At 40.2% G+C, this 23,185-nt stretch overlaps 1 protein-coding gene across 1 annotated transcript in view; it reads left to right on the top strand.

The window, feature by feature from the left end:
* The window catches only part of TRIM66 (tripartite motif containing 66), a 71,288-nt gene extending 68,577 nt beyond the window's left edge, over nucleotides 1–2,711 (top strand). Inside the window, exons 19-21 of the mRNA XM_026651459.1 lie at nucleotides 555–707; nucleotides 1,382–1,600; nucleotides 1,909–2,711. Coding sequence (XP_026507244.1) covers nucleotides 555–707; nucleotides 1,382–1,600; nucleotides 1,909–1,968 — 432 coding nt within the window. The 3' untranslated portion in view covers nucleotides 1,969–2,711. The remainder of the gene's footprint in view (nucleotides 1–554; nucleotides 708–1,381; nucleotides 1,601–1,908) is intronic.
* Nucleotides 2,712–23,185: the final 20,474 nt, after the last annotated feature.

Below are 23,185 nucleotides of genomic sequence, written 5' to 3'. Positions count from 1 at the left end.
GACTGGAAATAGCAGAAGAACAGTCACCACAGTGCAGTGGTTTGAAGATCAGTCTTGCAAGCAGATATGTGTTTAATCCAGCCTCATATTTGTTAACTAAGGAATAAGGAAGATTATCTTTAAGTGTAGGAGTCGGATTTTTCCTCAGATTTCCTGTGTAACCATGGATGAATCACTCTTGTTGTCCTGTAACTCACTTTCCTTATTTGTAGAATGGAAATAATAATACTTATTTACCTCACAGGGATGTTTGAGATCTTTAGATGGAAGGCACTGTAGCCAGAGTAGTACACTTCTACCCCGATATAACGCTGTCCTCGGGAACCAAAAAATCTTACCGCGTTATAGGTGAAACCGCGTTATATCGAACTTGCTTTGATCTGCCGGAGTGCACAGCCCCACCCCCCCAGAGCGCTGCTTTACCGCATTATATCCAAATTCGTGTTATATCGGGTCGCGTTATATCGGGGTAGAGGTGTATTATTAATTAACTGGGTTCCCACTTTGACAAAGTTTATGCCTAACAATCTCCCTGCATTTTCTTTTGATCACAGGCTCGTCATTATTACCAGATAATCAAAAGGCCCATGGATCTGTCAATCATGCGGAAAAAACTCCAAAAGAAGGACAAATCACACTATTCTGCACCAGAGGAGCTGGTAGCTGATGTGCGTCTCATGTTCTGGAACTGTGCAAAGTTCAATTATGTAAGTATCTGCTATGCAGAAACCAAGCACACACCACCATCAATCTGTGAAACAACAGAAATCGTGGGTCTTATCCACCACTTTATTACACTGGCGTAACTATTGATTCCATTGGAGTTACAATGGCATAAAACTGGTCTAATCGAGTGGATAATGAGACTCCTTAACTCTTAGAAATTCTATAGATTTGTTATTGCCAGAAATATGTGTTTGGAGACTGGAGCTATCTGAATATAAAAACTAAAAGAACGATGTGTCAGCCAGCTAATGGACTTCCTGAGATGTGAGCTACTGGAATGCTACTGGATTTGCTATAAGGAGCCAAACATCCAGCAAAGTAACTGGGAGAATTAAGGTTTGTGGGAGGAGAGCTAACAGATTCCAAAGCACTGGAGGAGGATGCTCTCAGTTACTGTAGCCAATAGCAGATCCATTTTCTAATGGATGCAGAAAATGCCTCTCTTAATAGCAGCACCTGGATTAAACGTATGCTGTAAGTGCAGAGGAACTTGGCAGATTGTGGGAAGAGCAGAGGAGGCCAATGGAGATGTAGGAGACAAGTTCCAAATACAGGATGCTCCTGTTTCAGACAGGAGGCTAGGCAGACCTGCTATTTTAGCCTTGGAGAGTTATGGGCATACAATGATACTGGATTATTATTTCTTCCCTTACAGCCAGATTCAGAGGTTGCAGAGGCTGGACGATGCCTGGAAGTGTTCTTTGAGGGCAAGCTGAAGGACATTTATCCAGACAAGCATTTTCCTTTGATGCAACAAGAAGACTCTGATTCTGAAGAGGTGGAGAGGGAGAATAGCCAAATGGCCCCCAAAGGGTTCCCATGGCCATCCTATGGACAGGAGTGCATTCAGCCTAAAAGGAGGCGGCGCCATGCTGTAAGAATGCAAAAGCAAAGGCATTTGGTTGCTAAGTGGCCCCACTGCTAATTCTGTTTACAAGTGTTGATGTGAAGTTTTGACAATGGTTTGTGGGAATCAACTGTCAAGCTTCTATCCCATAAATGCAGTCAGTGCTACATATGTATAGCAAGATGCTCTCAGTGGAATAAAGTGTCAGTGGTATAAATGTGCGTGAGTGAAATCTCTCAAACTACCTGGTTATCTTCCTAGTAGAAAATGGTGTAAAGAATTTTTTAAAAGATTAAGCCCTCTAGCTATTCACTGTTTGTTTCCTTTGTATGCAGGAAAGTGAAAAAACTAAAAGAACGATGTTTCAGCCAGCTAACAGCCTGCCTCAGGTGTGACCTGCCAGAGTGCTACTGGATTTTCTATGAGGAACCAAACACCTAGCAAAATAACTGACAGAGTTAAGGTGTGTGGGAGGAAAACAAAGAAAACATTTGGGTTGTTAAACTAAAACATTTATCATCTGCTGACCACCAGCCTTACTCAAAGACTTGGGGGGATGATTAAGAGATCTGAGCATTTTTAATCTACCCAGTACTCTGCCTATCTAATCGCTTGTATGTTTGCAGCATTTACACTGAAGTACTAATGTTATGGTGACATATAATGATGATTAATAATAAAAGTAGGATGTTAATAATCTATAATACTTCTGTACAATTTCATAATCTATTTAATACAGTCCTTCATTTTATAGAGCACAGCTAACCATGTAATCTTGCATCTGCAATGCAAATGTTGACCATGATGTATGTTAATATGGAGGCTAGTCACCAAAGACCAAATCCTGCAGTCTTATTCAGCAATTTATTTGGGAACTCTGACTGAGTTAGGCCTGCAGGATGTAATTATCTGGTTAGTTGTTTCTTTTGAAGTGGCGCATTCTCATGAAATCACAAAACAGCACATGCTAATATTCAGGGCTGTGTGTGAAGTATTTCTGAGTGCACAGTGGATGCTCAGTTTGCAAAGAGTCACTGCACTTGTATCTAACTAAATGCTTTGTATAGCATCGGGGATCCCTTGAGTATCAAAGGCAGCAAAACCAAATCCTGTTTTGTCCTTTAAAGTGTGCAGTGGAGTTTGCCATGTTAATGACAAAGCAATTATATGGTTATAGAAGTGTCTATAAAATAAAGTGATATCTTGTTGATTTTCTGTTTGGTTACTTCTGGTTAACAACAATGCCTTAAAATGGTATTAGCCAGTGTACACACAGAGCTCACAGGAGAAATGAAATTATCACTGATTCTTCATTTTCTCAGATTGCCCAAACCATTGGCAAAACAATTTCTAGGGCCAGATTGTAGCTTCCAATTTCCCTGACCAAGGTGCAACATGTAATTGTGTTGGGCAGGCTCTGAATGGTGGCCTGGAGTCCAAAGGTCACAGGTTGCCTCCCTAGAGGAGAACTAAGCTGAACCAGACCTTACGCTGGCCAGCACATTGGGTGTGTGGGGGGGTGTCCCTTCCTCCTCCTTGTGCTCCTTCCCAGCTGTGGAAGGTAGGGCCATTATCTGGCCCCGGGAGAGGAGAGCTGTTGCAAATCCCACACCCTGTTGATTTCATTGAGCTATAATCTGTTTCCTGAAAATAAAGAAGATATTTTCAGCACAGTTTATACTGGCTGTTGTCTGGTCACCATGTACATGATTTTTGAGAACACTCTAAACTAAAACTTTATGTATGGAATAACAAGACTCAAATGCTATATTTTGTTGTCTGTGTTACTTATTGTTTGCCATTAACTCAGTAGCGAGGTGGTGTCTTCTCTGCTTTGACATAATAAAATTATGCACTATAAAAGACTGCATGTTATAAGCTGAATGAAAGGGAGAGAGATGAATCAAGTGACTGGACTGATATACAGCATCATATGTCTGTAAGCAGGTCCTGTTTGTACTAGCTGAAACAGCTGAAGAACGTGCCTGTCCTTGTAATCAAATTCATCCTCTTATAGTTATAACTGCCATGGCACAGGGCACTGACTTGCAGGTTTATGAGTGATGGGTTGACCACCCTTACCTGTGCTACCTCCAGTATCGGCCCCTCCCAGCTGGTAATTAAACCTCCCACCAAAAGGTCTATCCCTCCATCATTACTGCTCCAGTGGGTGATACTATTGTATAATGTTCATAGAGGGTCATAGAAATGGAAAAGACTGACATGTTGGCTTATCAAGTCCATTGTCCTGCCAAGGCAGAGTAGCTTAGAATTTACTTAAGTTTCTTCGTTCCTGTAAATTTATATTTGTGTAATTTAATATTTGTTCAGTTTTCTAAAATTTGACTTTTAATCAATTAAAGTCTAGGTACATTGTTCCTTTTTTAAATTAGGTCAAGGTCTGTTGTGGAAGTTACTGTAAATTCCAGGAGTGGAACGCTGGCAGGTTATAGCTCTGAGATCCAAGCACTTTTCTAATGAGTTTGTTTAGTTCACTGGGTGTAAGGTCAAGTGCTTTGGTCCTAGTGCTTTCACTTGGATAACAGACACAACAACTGTTTAAACTATGGGTTTCAGACATAATGTCATTCAGACCAAAAGCTGAACTTAACAGCATGACAATGCACCTTTTAGATCTCATGTGACTTGGAAACATCTTTAAGCCTCAGTCCAGGGGTCACCACCACCATAGTGCATAATGTGTGGTGAGACCAGCATCTTCTATCACAGCAGCTTCCTTCAAATTGCTGCCTCTACTGTCTACCCTTTTGGGCATGGGTAAAGAGGGGCACCACATCTCTAGAGCTCATGTCTACTCTAGAAATTCTTCAGGAAAAGTCAAAAACACAGTGGCACCAAGAATGGAGGATATGAAAGCAAGAAGCTCTTGTTTTTGCCATCAGAATAGCTATATCCATTTAACTCAAACACAAATGTTGGGTTATGTTGTTTAAAGGGTTCTTTTTCTTCTGACTATCTCACAGCCAATCCCAAAGTCTAGAAGATCTGAGGGGGAAAACCCCTCCAAGTATTAACTGCATGCTATTGAAAATAAGTATGACCCAAATTGTGTCCCGGAAACATCCAAGAAATCCCAGTGGGTTCATACTAATGTAACAGGGGTCAGAATTTTTCCCTTTGCCTTCAGCACTAGGTTACATATGGAGTGGAAAAATTCTCTTCATGCTTAAGTAATTTAAAAACAGGTTAATTACATTTAAGTAATAGGTCTGCTGAAGAGAAGATACCTACCATTTGAACTTCCCCTAAGTTTCAGATTAGATTAGAACAGCATGAATGACAATAAAGTTAATAAAAGCTGGTGTTTAAGATTGATTGCATGTTTATGAAGATAATGTGCTTCGCTGAACAATAAAACTTTTGAAGTGTATTTGTGTGCATGTCTTAATCTGAAATTGTTGCTCCAGCTCTCTTCAATTACAGAGTGATTGTCTAACACCATTTAAAAAGTATGAACCAACTTGTTGAAAACTCAACTGTTGTGGCACAGAGCAGAACGGATAAGAAAACGTATGGTATGTTAACATGTAAAGTAAGTTTCCTAAGTGTGCTGGAATCTAGAACAATTAGTAAGTTTGCCTTTTGTTTTTAAAATTTGTACAGAATAATGCAGGTCTATGCACTGTGCAGACCCAAGTACACTGTTGAGGTTCAGCAAATAATACTGGCAGAAGTTTACATTTATGTGGACATTACAATAGTAAGGAACATTCCTTTACTCTTACTCATGTAATAACACGAAAATCATTCCTTTGGTCTCTTTGACCAGGGACAGGAGGATCTTAAAAGGTATTTTAAATTCTAGAACACTGTAGAAATTTAAGAAGGATTCTAGGTAGATTTACATTTAGAAAAAAATTGCAAGCAAAATTATTTTGATTCTAAATAAATCAAACAAAAGTGTTTTTTTCTAACATGCTAGACCCTTCTCATTTTGTGTTATGGTGGGTTAAAAAATATAATCAAACCTCAGAATGCTAGTTCTCTGGGTTTGAAGGCTCAAGGCTTAGTTCCTTCCAGGTTGTTCTTTGTGAAGTCTTTGTGAAGTCTGCTACTTTGTGAAGTAGCAAATCCCATAGCAGTCAACTGATTGAAAAATTTCCCTTGGTTGTTTATAGAGTACACTATACCTACAAATGGTGCTGGTGATCCTTCTATAGCTAAATATACCTTTGCTGCTAACTCTGTTATTAGTGCTCCTGTTCAACAGCACCAAAATGGCCCTGAATTTATGCCAGGAAGCCCTTTAAATGTACTTAATAGCACAGAGGTAACTCTCTGTATTCTGAGGGGCATCATGGGGCATTTCTGACCTAGAGGATCATAAGGCCAAGCTAAACAAGCCTGTCCTGGACTTGAATGGTAAATGGAAAACCCCTCTAAGGAAAATAATATAGGTATAATATACCCATGAGGCACTGTGGAAATGCTCTCTAAATCACAGAAATTAGAGATGGGAAAAGACCTAGTCAGTCATTTACTTTAGTCCATTTTCCTGGAATATAAATAAAGTGGTGTGTATCAGGCTGTGAGAAGTCACATTTAAAAAATATTGCCACAATACACTGCAGTTCATATGTTGCTTTTTCCAAGGATCTCAGAGTGTTTTACTTTGAGATGAATAATAAACTTGAATAAATTAAGCCCCCGAACATATTTGTGAAGTAGCTGAGTAGTCGTATCCCCATTTTACACATGGGAAAATGAAATCCTAGAGAAGTTACAGAGCAAATAAGTGGCAGGCTGGGAATAGAATCAAGAAGTACTGATTCCCGGCCTTCTGCTCTAGCCAACAGATTACACTTCAGCAGTATCACAATGTGCTATGTGGAGTGTTTACATTTGGGACCAAAGCTAAGTCATTCACTATAGAGTAGGCAGGTGTGCTCAACCTCGATGAAGAGAGGAAGAATATTTCGCGTGGCTCTGCAAGGAGCTCTTTGGCTGACTCCAGGACAGCAGTGATGGGCTCTCGGGTTGTCAGTCACTCTGAACTCTGCTCAGCCATAAGGAAGGTTGGATTGGAGGGCACTGGGCAATGCTCTCACTGCTGGTCAAAGATTACAAGTGCCTTTTTCTGCTTTACAGCCAGTGTGCAGGTACATTAGCCTGGACAGCAAGGACTTTAGATAATGGTGTAATGGCAAACTCAGGTGGTGATAATTGCATGCCAGGGGGATCCCCCAGAGGCGCGAGCCTCAGAAAGTCTTCCTGACGTAATATTCCACCCCGTTCAAGTATAATTAAAGTAATCTCCTATCTGTATCTGGCTTTTAAATACCACAGACACCACCAAAGTGCTCAGGCTACTATTTGGCACTAGCCTTTCAGGTGTAAAGAATGTGTTGGTGATTTTTTGGATCTGTTTATTGATCTTTTTGGCTTTAGCTCTTGCATCATGCACGCTCTATAGTATTCCCCTACTGCTCGTATTATGTTATATTGCATCATGTCAACTTGAGACCCCCTGTAATAGAAGCCCTATTACAGTGCCATAGACAAGGAACCAGAGTGGGCTCACACAGCAGAGTGGCTGCCAGCCTGTTGCTGCATCATGCTGGAGACGCAGAGATCTGCTTGGTGCCATTCAGTCCCTGAGTGGGGAAAACTGCTTGACAGCTAACAAAGCAGAGGCACAGTGTCCTGAAGGAAAATTAGCATCTCTCCTTTCACTGTCCTTTAAGTAGGAAAGTCTTTGACCACCTGAGTATTCAAAAAGTGGGTTAAAGAATTGCATCCTATAATGCTGATAGCCTGCTTAATCTCCACAGAGCCAATCCCATCTGCTTTCGCTGGCCAGGGAGGAGAGAAAGTTATTGGAGTTATGCCAGGGATAGATTTGAACTTGCAATGGGTTCCATACGAGCACATTTTTAAGCCTTCACGGAGTCCTAATTAGGTTTATGGAACTCTGCACAGACTTCAGGATCCCCCTGTGTGACTGACTCTCTTTGCAGCAGGACTGATGCCTAAAATCTGCACAAGAGAAGTTGGGAAATCTCCTCTGGGGCATTAAGGTACTATTCTATCTACAGGAGGCATCGAATGATCAGATCTCTTAACTGGTTGCTTTCCATGAGCCAGTGAAGATCCAGAGAAGGGAAATGAAGCTGACTAGAGGAATGGCTGTCTTTACATATGATGGCAAATTGTAAAAACTAGGATTAGTTAACCTGGAAAGGAAAAGAGTTAGAGGGGACTTGATTGAGGTCTTCAAAGTGTGGTTATATGCTGGAAAATGACTGTAAAAAAAACATAATGGTATTCCCTGATTATTGTGTCTCACTGTTTCCAGATAAAATGTGCTCCCTTTGCAAGACAAATATATCTGTCCGCCCGCCAGGCTTACAAACCCACATTGCACTCTGACAGTCAAAGTTGGATCTGTCCTCCTCATATATCATCCCCAATAATTATTCCCTCAACAACACCCGTCCAAACCCACATATGGCTAATGGTTTTTTAACAGCTGTCACTGAGGGCATGATTTATCCTGCAGACCCTCCATTAATAGTGGTGATGCCCAAGAAGGAAAAATCCCAGTGTGACTGTCAGAACTCAGGATGAGTTTGTAGGATTGAAAAAACTAAACATATTTTTACTTGCAAAGTGACAAAATGAATTTGGATTCAGCGAGATGCAATAAACCTGGAATGTCAAGATGCCATTATTTTACAGTCAAATTTCCAGGGCAAAACTACACTTGACGATTATGAAGGGCATAGTGAAAACAGATTGGTCCGTCCTTTACACTGTTGCACAGTATGAGAATAAGGGAGAAATGTATGTACAATAGCAGGTACATGTGGAACATAGGAAAGGGAATTCTGCTTTATGTGACACATAACCAGCCTGTTAAAAGCACTGAGGTTGCAATTCATTGGAATGGCTACTTTACCAGGATTTTTACCAGCAGCAAATAATTTTGATACCATTTGCAGCTCTTCCTACTCATTTAAGATAAATTCAATCAAATCTGTTACTTCAGAGTGTAAGATGATCACTCTAGAGGTCAGTTTTTCACTCTAGTTCATTGTATATCTGACCAAGTGTTTTTCAATTTTCTCTGAAGATCAGGTATTGGTCACTGCTGGTGACAATGGCTTGGACTGGACAGACCAATGGTCTGAGGTGATTTTACAGATCCTGTATTCAGTCAGTACCATCCTGGGAATGGATCGACACCAGAGAGGCTTTTTGTTCAGATTGTCTCCTTATTGCTACGTACTATACCTCTTTCATTCAGGATACAGTATCTGGAAAACACAGCTACTTATACTTATCTATGTGCGGGACATACAGCAGGTCTATAGAGGAAATGCTGGACACATTTGGCTTCCAGCCTGCTGCTGCTGCGGACAACGATGGTAGCATGGATTGCTGGTAATTCTAAAGTAAGGCAGTTGGTCTCTGCTGGTCTGCAGCATGATTTTTGTTGTTGTACGCAGAATGGAAAGAGCACTTCTAGATTGTGTTCAGAAGGTTCCCATGCCTCACAGGCTGGATTCTCCCTCTGCAGGATGATATGGGAATTGTTTCTTCAGGTTTTAATACGATTTCTTTCATATGAAGTAGTTCTAATTTTATATCTTTTCCATTAGTTTAAAATCTGTAATAACTTTCACTGAGACTAATAGGTGTATAATGGCTGATAAAACTGAAATAAGGAATCTTGGCCAAACATAAGACTGTTAGGAGAGACCTCCATAAAGCCATAGCTGAAAACTAAAACAAACTAAGAACCTCATAATATATATATACAAGGGGGAATCAAATTATAATTGCAATGAATTGCAGGCAAAATGTACATTCTGCATTCTAGGACATGCCAAAAATTTCAGTGCAGTTAGATGAGGTCTTGTATGATAACACTGGGTGTTAAGATTTTTTTTTAAATGTCCTAAAATTATGCAAGTTTCAATTTTGTTTCCTTTGAAATAGTTAGTAGAAAATAGAAATGATGTATATGCTGCACAATGTGTTTCTCCATACTGGTACTGGCCAGATATTTTGCAAAAAGAATTTAAATGTAAACATTTCCCCTCTGTCACCTTTTCTTGAGGAGAATAAGATAGCATTTGACTCCAACCTGATTCTTCCACAGATTTTGGTATAATTATTGCCAAGCTAGCTCAAACTCTGTTCGAGATCACAGTATACCGTATCAAGTCTAAATATAGCTGAGTTCCTCAAAATCCTGTCTCACCCATATACGCTTATTCTGTATTCCCTAAGATTCAAATTTCTGGATAAACTTCTGGCCTTATAGCAACAACCTATCCAGTAGATCAAATATACCTGCTGTAGCGTTAAAGATATAAAAACAGCTTTGCAAATAAAACGTAGAAGAGGATGTTTGTTTACTGTGATGGTTAAATAATGAGTCTTGGCATTATAATCTGTTGACATGCCATCACTGGGCCAGAATGTTAACTGGAGTAAATCAGCATAACTCCATAGACTTAAATGGAGAATCTTGCTCAATACTGTTTGAATGAACAGATGGGGAGCCCCTGTCTTGATGATAACCAGCATTCTTATCCAAAAGCACTATTAGTTTGTAGACACATGAGAAATGACTTTGGACAAGATGACAAAAAGAAAAATGAGGTGACTGCCTTCTGGATGATTTGTGGATTTTTAAATTTTAAAACAGATGTTATATAAGAATGCTCAGCCAAAAACTGGACTATCATGTACCTTTGTTGTATGTAGCAATTACAGAGGTGCAATCTGAAGATTCCCAACTGCTAATCAATTCTATTTTGGTGTGTTATTTTTCATCTATTTGTGGTTTTATATCTCTCTTCCCCAACTGCAGGTGTGATAGAGTCAGAATACTTCAAATATCTCTTTAAAGGGATATGTAATATAAATATCCTTACAACTCTGATACAGAAGGGCATATTTGCAGGAGCACATGTCATGCTGCGATTTGACCATTCCTAATACTTAGTAAAATTGATTGTAACTAAAGAACTACCTAAGCACTTACACCTAGCCTATGAGGTATCTTCTGTAAAAGAAATGTCGTTCCTTACTAAAAATGAATTGTCTGGCAATGTACATTTTCCATTCCTAAGCACTATAGTATCTTACACTGTTGCTTTACTTCTGTCCATACTCTTCTTGGAAAGGATGCGTTCCAGTTGTTGGCCACACCGTGCCTCTTTGGCCAGGCTGATGCTTTGTAACTGAGCCAGTAGGATAGAACTGGTTTCAGCACAAAAGATTCAGTGACTCCACTCCAGCCAGGCTTCATTGTGCTCTGAATTGTTCGTTTTGTCCCCACATCTATGCTAGTACCCTTCTCACTGCACTGCCTGCTAGGTGATTATCCCACAGATGCTAGCACAGCTCCTAGAAGCAGTGGATTCCAGGAGACTTTGAAAAGCCAGCAGGGCACTGAGAGACAGTAGTGGGAGGTTCTATTTGAACTGCTTCAGCCGAACTGTTTAGTTGATGGACCACTTGGATACCAACCAACTGGGGCAGACTGATACAAATCAAGCCAAACTGGCCTGCTGAAAGTAAGTGTAATCCAAATGGTATTGGACACATGTGCTGTATTGCCTACTTCTGCAATTTTCTTGTAAGTCATAAAATATTTGGTGTTTTTTTAAAAACTCCAGCCCCTGGAGTCCTGTGATTGGAGTACTTCTGAGAGTGGATGCACAGTGTTACCACGTGGTGCTTAGCATAGTAAATTACCGGTACTCTGTTGCAGACAAGGCCTTAGTAGTTTCAAATCCCTTAGAATTCAACAATCCATTAGAACTCAATAACCCGTTCTAACCACAAACTAAAATGTTTCCTTGCTAACTTTCTCCCCCCTTTCTACTGCACACTATCTGCTTCTAGCTCCCGTCTGCAGGCTGCAAGACTTTTTTCTTAAGGGGAAAAAAACAGGAAAAGAGCATTTATTTCAACCCTTTTCCCTTCTGCACCCTGAATTCCAAGGACTTTGCCAATGGGTAAAGGAGGAAAAAAAAGTTAGATAAAATTTAGACCTCAGCTCCTGGCTCTTTTAAATACCTTGTTTTCAGACACTTTGCATAACATGGTCAATTTCCAGAAGTATCAGTCTTAGCCCCTTGTCCCTCCCTCTGTTCCTACTAGTGTTTGAGGGATGACCCTATGTCTAATAGGGTTTTGATCATTTTTCCTTGTTTTCCTGCATTAGCCTTCTCTGTAATGTCCCCTTCCTGTCTGCAGGATGCTGTATGTCATCCATCAGCCCTCTCTGTGGAAACCTAGCAATGGCATTTTCATGCTGCTTCAGTGTTTTTGATCTATATATTCATCCAGCAATATAGCTCAAAATTGCTTAATTGTACAGATGTTTGTTAGATGATTGCTAGCCCTTATTACAGGGGTCTGTTTTTCCCCTTGCCATGAGCTTGTAATTCACATTAAATCAATGGGAATTACATGTATTTTTCTTGAGAGGAAAACAGAACTCTTAAGTTTTAAGGCTGATTTCTTTACTGCTAGGTGGCTTGAAGTCATTATGGATCCTCGGTGATATTTTGAGTCACATTTGAAATAGGTAATGAAGATTCTCGTTAGCCAAGTGAAAAATATTGCCAATCCACAACCCTATCTCTCCCATACTTCTCCCATCTTTCTCACTGCACAGATTGATTACATTGGCTGGTCTCCCAGAATATGCTGTATGGAAAGTCCAGCTGTAGCAAGGTTAAACATCATCACAAAGTGATATGATCACATATTGTGGGATCTTCAGATATTGCAATAGCTTTCGGAAAGCTGCTTTCCCAAAGGGTTTACATCGATTTTTTTTCAAATTCTACCTTCAAATTGCACAACTTTACATGGATTTTACATTGTTATTCTTCTGTTTTATTTAGTTGAATGCTGTCTTTTTACATTCCATCTAGCACTCTATTCCTACATCCTAGCATTGTATACAGTTACTGCAATTTGTGAATGATACCAGTAGATGGAGATGAAGGATCCTGATAATTAAAGAGGTGGTAAATTTGATACTGGAGATTTGGCCCATTTTATTTGCTGCTGGACACTTGCCCTTCTATGCTATAGATTGTATGATTTTTTTTTTCAAGTTAACATGATTATAAAATGGAACGTGTAGGTGGGTAATCTTACAAGATTTGAATATTCAGATTGGTGGCCTCAAAAAGTTTAAATCCGTATTTAAGTTTTTGAGGTCTTAGCTAATGGAAAACTTTTGAGAGTCACCTGATATCTTGTTATGAGATCGTGTAGCATTTTCTCTGTCATGACAGATTTAGGCTCTGGCATTTTATTTGCTCATTACAATGTTGTGAATGAAATATAAAAATGCTTAATGTATTTGTATATAGTTTTCCCCTTTATCCTTATCATGTGATAAAGCACATTCACCCCTCTTTCTTATGATTATTTCCTGAAATGTAGTTAGTGATATGTGAGCACAGATGCTGCAGGAGCTGTGCATATGTAGTACCATACCCATAACAGACAAAAATAGCTGTCTGCAGGCTTCAAAGTGGAAGAACTCTGTAAACTAACAGATCACAACCAAAGTGATTACACAGATTTATATAACTGGGAAGTTTCTTAATACTGCATATTTTGAGACTTTATTGTAAAGATTTGCTGGAGATTTTCCTTAAAAACAGATGTACAATAGATTATGCTAAAAGTGGAGCTAAGTAGTGGGGTTAAAGCATTCTGAAAATTCACCTCAGAATATATGGATTTAAATATTGCATGTCAAATGTGACCCAAGCTCAGTGGTTTCAGCCTAGTCCCTACTAGGCCTTGCCAAACCATTATCTTTTGAAATGATAGAAGACTGCAATACAGTATTGGGGCAGTTTGAGGGTCAAGTATGTGGTGCACTGACAGAGAAGCGAGTGGAAGTTTACATTACTGGCTAGCCAGTTAGATCAACCTGTCACTTGTATTTAACCTTTAGAACTAAAAAGATGAAATGCAATAAAAGACCGTGTCATTTTCCATGCAGTACTCTGGTATATTTTCTTTCCTAGACTACCTAATAATGTCACACCAGTAACTGTTGGTAATAAGTCACTTTACTCTAGGAATAGACATGAATGTTCACCTCTCCTGGATTAATTAACATTTAGATATTTTAAATTCCTATTTTTTTGTTAACAGATACCATCTATTTAACTAGAAATATTTAATCTTCTCCTGGACCTGAAACATTCCAGAGAATGAATATATAAGAATTCAATGCTGTTCCTGAGTATGGGCCACAAACTGGGCATATACGTGAATAAGAATGACACAGATAGTGTTATTGTGCATGGAACTGGTAATGGTAAGAGCATGAATGACCTGGTGCCTGAGATTGGGGTCTGGATGAGGGCTAGCTGGGTGAGCCCAATCCAGATAAGAGGGAGATAATGTAAGTAGGCAAGGGATGCAACAGGAAGAGTTGTCAAAGATTTTATTAGAACCTTCCAATTCTGAATAGAGGGATTGTTTCTATTTGCAAATCAAGGACCCAGACCTTGGCTATCGCCAAGAGAGACACATTGCAATTCAGGAGGCAAGGGGATAGAAGGCTGCTGTAATTTACAATGGTTGCCAATGGTCCCCAAAAGGCTGTTTCGGTAGCTATGTATTGCTGGGGCGTAGGAAGCCCCAGCCATGCTTCCTTCCCCCTGGCAGCCTCACCCCTATGCTGGCTGCAAGAAAAGAAGCTGGCGTGGAACTCGGAGCATTATGTTGGGTAACTCTTCTGTGTCTGGCTATGCCGGCTTTAAAGCAGCTTCAGAGAAACTGAGGATTGAAGAAGAAATCTGCAGCTTGGGTATTTTGTTAAATCCCAGGGTTGTCTCTGGATGACTCAATAGTGGCAATGGCCAAACCCCCACTTTTCCATCTGTGCGTGACAAGGAATGTTTGACTTTTCCTACCGTAAGTGGCTATGCACTCTTCTGGGGATTACACACTATAACCATTCAGAAACTGAGGCTAGTCCAGAATACATTGCCTGTCATCGCTTTAAACTATCAGTGCTTTTCTGATCTCTAGGGCTGTCTGGGGCCAATTCATTTCACCCTGATGTAATTCAGAGCATTTTACAGTTACTCCCAGCTGCAATTATTCCTCCAAGGGGCCTTTCTGTGGCATGGACTGCCTAAATGCATTACACTTTGGCCATGATGCTTTCCACTGCCAATACCTCATGCCCTGGGAGCGGAGGCCATTGCTGGTCATGCTAGCTGTGTGACAGCCAGAGATTTTCCCTTGACAAGGGAATCACCAGTTGTCTTGTTAGGGCAACTTTAAAGTTTCTTTGTGCCATTTTAATCTGGCAAATGAACTGGAGGGGCCCAATAAATAGCAATATTGATTAAGAACCCTTCGAAGCCCAAGACAGGGAGAGCATGGACCTGTGACTGACATGGATCTACAATGTAATAATCTAGGAATACTAATCTGTAATATTTTTATGAATACTGTATGTGACCTGGTCAATGAAATAGTCACTGTGGGTATGTCTACACTGCAAGTGGTGTAATTGCAGCACAGGTAGGCGTACCCGCTCTAGCTTTAATCTACCTCACATGGGTAACAGTAGTGTAGATGTGGCAGCATGGGCTAACAACCAGAGTATAAGCCTGCTGGGAAGCCTGGGTATATGCTGCCATATCTACACTGAAGTTTTGTTGGGAAAACTAGCAGGAAAGCAACACAATAGCTCTAGATAAGCAGCCTCCCAAAAACATGGGGGAGAAGGGGCAATTACAAGACAATGGCAGGGTTATTAGTGGTGAAGATGCTACTTTCAGGTTCCAGACATAATTATGTTGCTGTTTGCCAAGTCTGGGAGCCTAAAGATCAAAGGGACACTAAATGGTTAAAAAGATTGGGTATGTGATTACTGTCAGTGAGCGGTTCCTGGAGAGAACAATCTGAAAGGGACGCAGAAGTCGGTCCTGCCAGAATGTCTGAAGTAGGTGGGCCCATCCCAAACTTCCAGGTAAGCTAGACATGCATCTAGTCTGTTCACTGTTTGAGACCTTTCTCTTTGAAATGGTTTGGTTTTAAATAAACAATACTTTGATTTAAGAAGACAGGCTGGTCACTAGGTACTACTTTCACAGCTCCCAGAGGGAATAGAGCTGCAGGTACTAACTAAACTGAGTTATCCACAGTGAGTACCAGGGGACTGGTCCTTCCTGGGCTGACATAACAATGTACCCAGGGAACACAGGTTGCTGGACTTAAAAGAGTATTGCTTTTTTTAGAAAACAAATTGGCCTTCTTAAGGAACAGTGAATATTAATTTATATGAGGGAATTAATTTAACTATTCTCCTCCTCAGGCTAAATAATAATTAAAACCTCAGATACTGAATGGTGAATATCTGAAGTCTAATTTGAAATGCTAGCCATATTTACTGAATGTATCAACACTTTTAGTTCTTCCTTTTATATAAAATTTCAATATTTTAAATACTCTACATAGAGAACAAGTTTAGGATTTGATTAATCATTTCTCTTTAAGGGCTTGATCCAACTCTCACTGAAGTCAATGGGAGTCTTTCTACTTTCAATGGGAGATGTCAGGCCCTTTAAAAGATCCCCAAAAGTCAGGGAACCATAGGAAAGACTCCCATTGACTTCAAGAGGCATTAGATTGGACCCTAAGTGTGGTAGTTTCCTTCTCCTGCTGTAGTTGCCCCTTCATTAATTTAGTATTATATTTACCTTTGCCTCTTTATATCTCAGGGGGAGGGATAGCTCAGTGGTTTGAGCATTGGCCTGCTAAACCCAGGGTTGTGAGTTCAATCCTTGAGGGGGCCACTTAAGGATCTGGGGCAAAATCAGTACTTGGTCCTGCTAGTGAAGGCAGGGGGCTGGACTTGATGACCTTTCAAGGTCCCTTCCAGTTCTAGGAGATAGGCTATCTCCATTTTTTTTTTTTTTTTTTTTCTCCCTATGATCATAGTTCAGGTAAAATACTTAAGATTTAACAAAATGTTTGCAATAAATGGTAAGAGAAACTCATCGAAACTATTGTCATATACTGTATAGAAAGACAGGAATTCTACTGGTCAGTTTTTCTGGCAGCATCCATTTACTATAATGTGTATATTTATATTCCAGGACAAAAGGTGGGCAAAGAGAGTTTTATACTATCTATTTAGGGTCAAAAAATTTATATTTGTACCTTACAAGGGGTGCAGCATTAGAAGTTAGTCATTTCCAAACAATATGTCCAGGGAATCCATCATTGCATTAGGTAGTATAAAGTGCAATAGCCGTAGGTGTATATTTCATAATGCCCTCAGGGCAAAAAGCAATCAAGATAGGAACCGGTGAAAAATGTTCATCTAAAATAGATTTCCCTTCAATTAAAACCTGTCAAATATGATTTTCTTTAAAAACTTTTAATGGGAAAAAAAATCAAGCATCTGCACTTAAGATATTTGTATCCATGTAAGTGAAATAGATTAATATTTTTAGCATGGGGAATGTTTACTGAGAAATCCACAAATGAGAGTGTGTAGTTATTATTTGCACTTAGTTATTAGTGCCTTAAGCCCCAAAGGTGCTTTCTCTTCTGCTGAGAGCTACTGCAGGGGTAAGTGTTGCTATGAGATTAGTACCTGGTGGTTTTACCATCTCTCAAAGTGGTGAACATCTTTGGGAAAACAAATGTAATTAGTTCAGTATATGCTTTTTTAATCACAAAAGCTCTTACCAATCACCAGATAAATGAAGATGCAGTATTTCTATAGGCTCCAATCTCAACCTATAGGTTACTGGATAAATATTAAATTTAGCCTTGTGTCCCATAGAGTTGAAACTTTTCACATTGGCTAAAATAACTTAACTGAGTAAAAGAGTGTAGAAATATAATTGTATGTACAGTGCCAGTACCATAAAAGCAGTAAAAATCTGAAGAATTTAATAATGTAGTTGATCATGTTTGCTATTGCCACTTTCTTAATACAATGAATAAAGGATCTCTAATGATTAATAAAATACAATTATATTTGACATTCTTAATGAATATTCTGAAACTTGAGAATACTTACTGTTTATAAGATAAATTCCCCTGGGATAAATAAACTGTCTGAATAAACTCCCTGGCCAAAGGCTAAAGTGTTTATTATAAGCAGACCTGGTAGCTACTCCTAGTGTTAAGGTTGCCTAACGTTATAAGTGGACCAGTGTTTACTAGCCCAGGATATTAGGTTAAGCACTACAACTTGGATCCACCTGGGTGCAGCAATGCAGTGGATCCAGCTGCAGGATCTAGCCCATGGTTAATACTGAGCTAAGAGGAAGCATCTTCTGTTGTATGTTGATGCTGGAATAACTGGAATTTAAAATATTTAAATTTTATATAAAAGAAGGAAGAAGTACAAAAAACAAAAATGGGCTCTCTAACAGCTTTGTATTTATTCTTATTTTACTTTAATGTGACTTTTGGAATTGATGTTTCCTCTAAAGGAAGAAAAAAAATGAGATATAGTTGCTGGCAGAAAGCTTAAAGAATTCTGATTAGAAGAGATGATCAGAGGAGAGGGATTATAGTAGCTAATCAGAGAAGAGAAATTTGCATATTTTCAGTGCTGTTATTAAAAATAAAAAATAACTGTATTGAGAGTATATAAATCTCTGCATTCTGATTGGCTAATAATACCTGTCAGACAGGATATAGGGATTCACATACTGTATGGTTATTGAGAGAGAGCTGTGCAATGATTATGCAAATTGGACACCCAGAATTGATTAATGCAAAGTTGGGGTGGAGATGGGGAATACACAGTTATGGTTCAATAACTACACAGCATTCCTACACTCTAAGACAATAGAAAACCTCCAGATGAGAATTATTAATAGAATCTACTGTATCTCAGCTCAGTGTAATGGAGACAGAAGTAGCAACTCCATAGTTAAGGTTGTGTTGAGATTCGCATGTAAAAAGCTGGACTAAATCTTTTTGTTTCACACTTTAATGATTAAATTTAGTCTCTAAAATTTGAAACAATTGGGAGGACAAATGAATTTTCTGTGCAATGTTTTACTAAAATATTTAGTAACTTTTGCAGAGTAAACATTTAAAAATGCTCCCTTCCTAAAAAACTGCAGTGTTCTCTTCACATTTCATTTGGTTCCTCTCTAGGCTAAACAATAATATTCCCCCTAACTCCAAATTTAATACATGTGCCCTCCATTAATATATGACAGAGACCACTTCTGAAAATTTAAAAATAAAGTTATTTTCCTTATTCAGATGAACCTAATTGAGGAACTTTTCACCTCTGGGTTCAAATCTTGTATAGATCCCAAGTGAAAATATGCTTGAAGATCTCAGGCCTAAATATATTTTTGCTCTAGTTACAAAACCACTGCACAAGTTAACATTATTGACATTGTCTGTTTTAAACAGGCCAAGGACTGGAGTATAAGGTTTGGTGTGCATCAGGATTGAGTTGCATTGACAGAACGATGTAGAGAAATTTGTATAGTTTCTATTGAGGTACATGTATACTGCAATCATCTCCATGGTACCTGCATTATGCTTAGCTGCATAATATGTTATTAGTCTTTCCCTTTCACTAAATGTAAACCATTAGGAGGAGGAAAGTGCCAATAGTCCAGCATATGCACAATTCATAATAATCATTGTTAAAGAAGAGTAATTACTACATGCAGTGTAGCCACTTTCCAAAGTTAGATGTGTTTTTAAAATGTTTTAAAAATTAAAAGTGAATAGACAATAAGAATAAAGATATTTCTTAATTTAGTTTTTTGTTAAATCAACCCATTTTTTTAGTTAACTATAACTGTAGCATACAAAGAAGAACTGACATATGCAGTAGTTGCTAGTGTTACAGTATACTGACAACAGTATTTAGTTTTGATCAGTCATCTATAATAGCTAAACAATTAAACATTATAGTGTAAACACTGCAGTTACCATAGTAGATTTTAGTAAACAGTACACAATACATTATCTGATTATAGATTAATTATTACTTGACTAGATCTAGGACAGTATATTTACCTAATGTAAATATATTTTACCTACTCTAGTGGTGACAAGGATTTGGATCTTGTGAAAGGTCACAATACCACAATCTATTATTTCAGTGATATCTTCTGCCTATAATAATTCAGAGTAATACTCCATTGTACATACATGTGCCTATATGTATATATAATATGATTGCATTAATTCATACAAAGGCAGTACAGCAAATGCCAAATATACACAATTTTGTTCTATAAGAAAGTGCTTTTGCACATAGTAAACTAGTATTGGATTCCATTTTCTTTCTTACAGTACAGTACTTTAACAAATGTCTAATATTTCAGGACTCTTGAAATATGCTGATAATTCAGTCTAATGTACACCTCTTTTACTTTTAAAAACTAGACTGTATGTTTGATAATGTACTAAACTAATACAGATTACACTGTAAGGATGATCCTACAATTTCTGCTTAAGGGTCCAGTCACCTTACCTTTGATAGGATTATGTGTCTGAGTACCCATCAGGCCTTTAATTTGCACAAGTTCTCAAACACTGCACCCACAAGTATTGCATTTGCTAAGCAAAGGCAAGTAGTGCAAGGTGTTCAGCACCGGAAGTTGGCTCACACCGAACTGGTGGCAAGATCTGACCCTAGGACAGGTGGGGCCTGATCTGACACTCTTGAGAGTTTTGCCAGTGACTTGAATTGGGCAGAATCAAGCTCATAATGTCAATTTCGTATGCATTTTAGGTATTAACTTCATACAGCTGTGGGGGGGGAGGCCTCTTCCCGATGAGTGTGGGGCAGTAGCTGGGGGGGCTCCTTCCCCGGGAGTGTGGGGCTGGGGGGGGTGCAGTAGCTATGCGGGGAGTTCCCCCGGCTCCACACTCGTGTGTGGGGGGGTGTCTGTGGCTCTGAGGGAGTCTCTCCTTCCTCCCCACCCCGCCGCGAGGCGCTGTCCGCCCCCTCCGGGGCAAGGGGGTGGGGGGGAGAGGAGCGGCTCCGCGCTCTGTTGCGGCTGTCCCCGCGCGGCCCCTGTACCCTGTGCAGTTCCCAGGCCGGTGGCCGGGGCGAAAAGTTTCTGAAGTGTGCGGCGCGGAGCCAGGCGGCGGGGCCTGAGGGCAGGTGAACGGGGCCGGCAGGTAAGTGTCTGGCCCAGGTCGGCGGCCAGGGCCGAGTTCCCCGGGGCTGGAGCCGCCAGTGCCGGAGCTCGCAAGTTGTCTGGTTGCTATGGCAACGCGACGGCTGCGGAGGCGGGCCCAGCCCCCTGCGGCGCCCCGGTCCCTGCCCGGGCGGCACCCGTCTGCCAGCGTGGGGGCAGCTGCAGCGCCACGCGCCGTGCCCTGAGCCCCGACGGTGCAGGGGCGGCATCGGGCGGCCCCCGGCCCCAGCCGTGCGCGGAGAGGTAAGCGCAGCTCAGGCTCGCGCCTTTTCCTGCCCGCCCACCCGCCACCCCAGCAGCTGGCTGAGGGGTCCCCCCCGCCTCCGCCGTGTGGACTAGAAAGCGGGGTACGGGCCCTGCTCTGGGATCGCCTCCTCCGCCCGTGGGGCTCTGCTCCGTCCCGCGGCCGCCACCGGGCACGTCCGCAAGGCATGTGGCCGAGACCCGCTCCCGGGGTTGGGTGGTCCTGCCGGGCACGGGTGCGGCGCCTCCTCCTCTCGGGAGTCCCGCAGCGTCCCTGGCAATGCACGGCCCGGGGCGCGGTCTGCCCCCATCGGCAGGGGGAGCTGGGATCCGCGAGAGAGGCTTATTCCCTGTTTGTTCCATTAACTTTTGGGGGATGGCTGTTTTCAGTTAAACGGCGCTAGTTGTGGGAAGTGGGACTGCGATTTCATGGCTTGATCGTAATCTGTAAACCTAGAAAGTGAGGTTGGTTTTGGCACGTCCCTCTCTTTAGTGCTATTTTTTTTAAATGGGCATACATCTGTAGTCTTCTTAGTTAAAAGTTAGTCTGCATTAAAAATGCAGATCGGGAGCACCATTGCTTCATTCTGGTTTTTCAGTTGTTGGGAGTGACTGACAGTGTTGTTGCCAGTGCAGTGCTGCGTCTGTACAGGTATTGTGAAGGGCAAATCATCATCAGCTTCTGGTTTGATATGGCACTGGAGAGCTCTGAACTCATTTACCTTCAGCCCCTTCTACCAGTAAAATTGGTAAAATCTATTGCACCAATAAAACCAATTTAAGTGATCTGGAAAGCAGACTTCAAAACAGACTTAAGTGCTGAGGATGATAGTGCTGTCACTTGGAGGTATTGGGAAATCAGTTGAATTGTATAAAGACTGTTACTCAGTATCTGTTTTGAAATAAGGTTAACATTAAAAAAATTCATTAAAACAATGTACTCAGCTGAGAGATGTGCAATATTTTAATTAAGCTAGAGGTCGACTTCAAAACAGTTGTGCAGACTGCATAAGTCCTCTTCAGAGAAACGAGGCAAGTATATGATATGTTAAAGGCACAGTTAAAGTTTTGTGCAAAATGGCCCATCCTTAAAAGAACTTAATGGAGCAAGTCATCTATTTTCTAAATATCTAATTTAAAATCTACCATTCTTTTGTCATTGAACTAAAAACAAAGCCAATCCCCCTCAAATCTAATTGACTGCGAAGCCATAAAGTTTTGTGCTCTTCTGCAACCTCACTTAACTGTCAAAGACAGCAGAGCTATGTTGAGCTCCCAGATGTTGTGAAAACTCCTTCACTAGCAAGACACAGTGCAGAGAGTTATAAGGAGGATTGCGGTAAGAGACAAAAATCTAAACTTGCAAATTTTTGCTGATGTAAAGCATTATAGGAACTTTTAAAAATACTCTTAACAAAAATAATTCCTTTGAATTTTTCATGGTGAGTCTCCTCCCGCTCTCCCTCCACATCAAAGAAACACTATTTCTGTTGTCACCCTAGTAGCAGCAGAGAGGCTAAGGATTGAGTTAGCATGGAGACTTTTTAGACATGGTCTAGGCCAAGGCTAGGACACATTGATAAATTGATCTGGTAAACTATTGCTGCCATTGCTTTATCTGTTTTGTGAGGGATGTCATTTTCCAGAACTCAATCTAGTATCTTAGGCAAACACTAAATTCAGTTAAATATACTAAAAACATTTATTGCTGATTTAAAACAGACATTTGAAATATTTACTAAAGCCGTAAAAATTCAGCTAAGGCTACAATGGGAGTGAAGGCTTGCATGTGTGTGTTTTATGCCACCAAGACTGTAGCAGGATCCTCAAAATTGAAATAATTTTTCTAAAATTCATCATTCAAAAAACACAGAGGTTAGTGAATTTTATGTGGTAGTTATTATGTAAACAAAAATAGCTATTAATTTCTGATCCTTACAAAATAAGAATTAGTTGGAAAAGGACAAATTCAATAGAGGTTAGAAAATGTCCTGGTTGCCAAGATGATGGGCAGTTCAAAAGCAATTAAATGCAGTTGGTATAGTTTGTAGGTGTTTGTAAAATTAAAGTTACATTTGAAAATGACTGTCTTCCAACAGGATCCACTAGTCTGCAGTTTTTTGACTTTGTCCCACCCTCCCCAAGATCATCTCTTCCTCATCCCTTTTCTGTTTCATTTCAAATGCTT

The sequence above is a fragment of the Terrapene carolina genome, unplaced genomic scaffold (assembly GCF_002925995.2).
Source record: "Terrapene carolina triunguis isolate 2854851 unplaced genomic scaffold, T_m_triunguis-2.0 Scaffold96, whole genome shotgun sequence".
Classification (NCBI taxonomy): domain Eukaryota; kingdom Metazoa; phylum Chordata; order Testudines; family Emydidae; genus Terrapene; species Terrapene triunguis.
The sequence above is the reverse complement of the archived record's forward strand: the minus strand, read 5'-3'. Positions and strand labels throughout refer to the sequence as shown.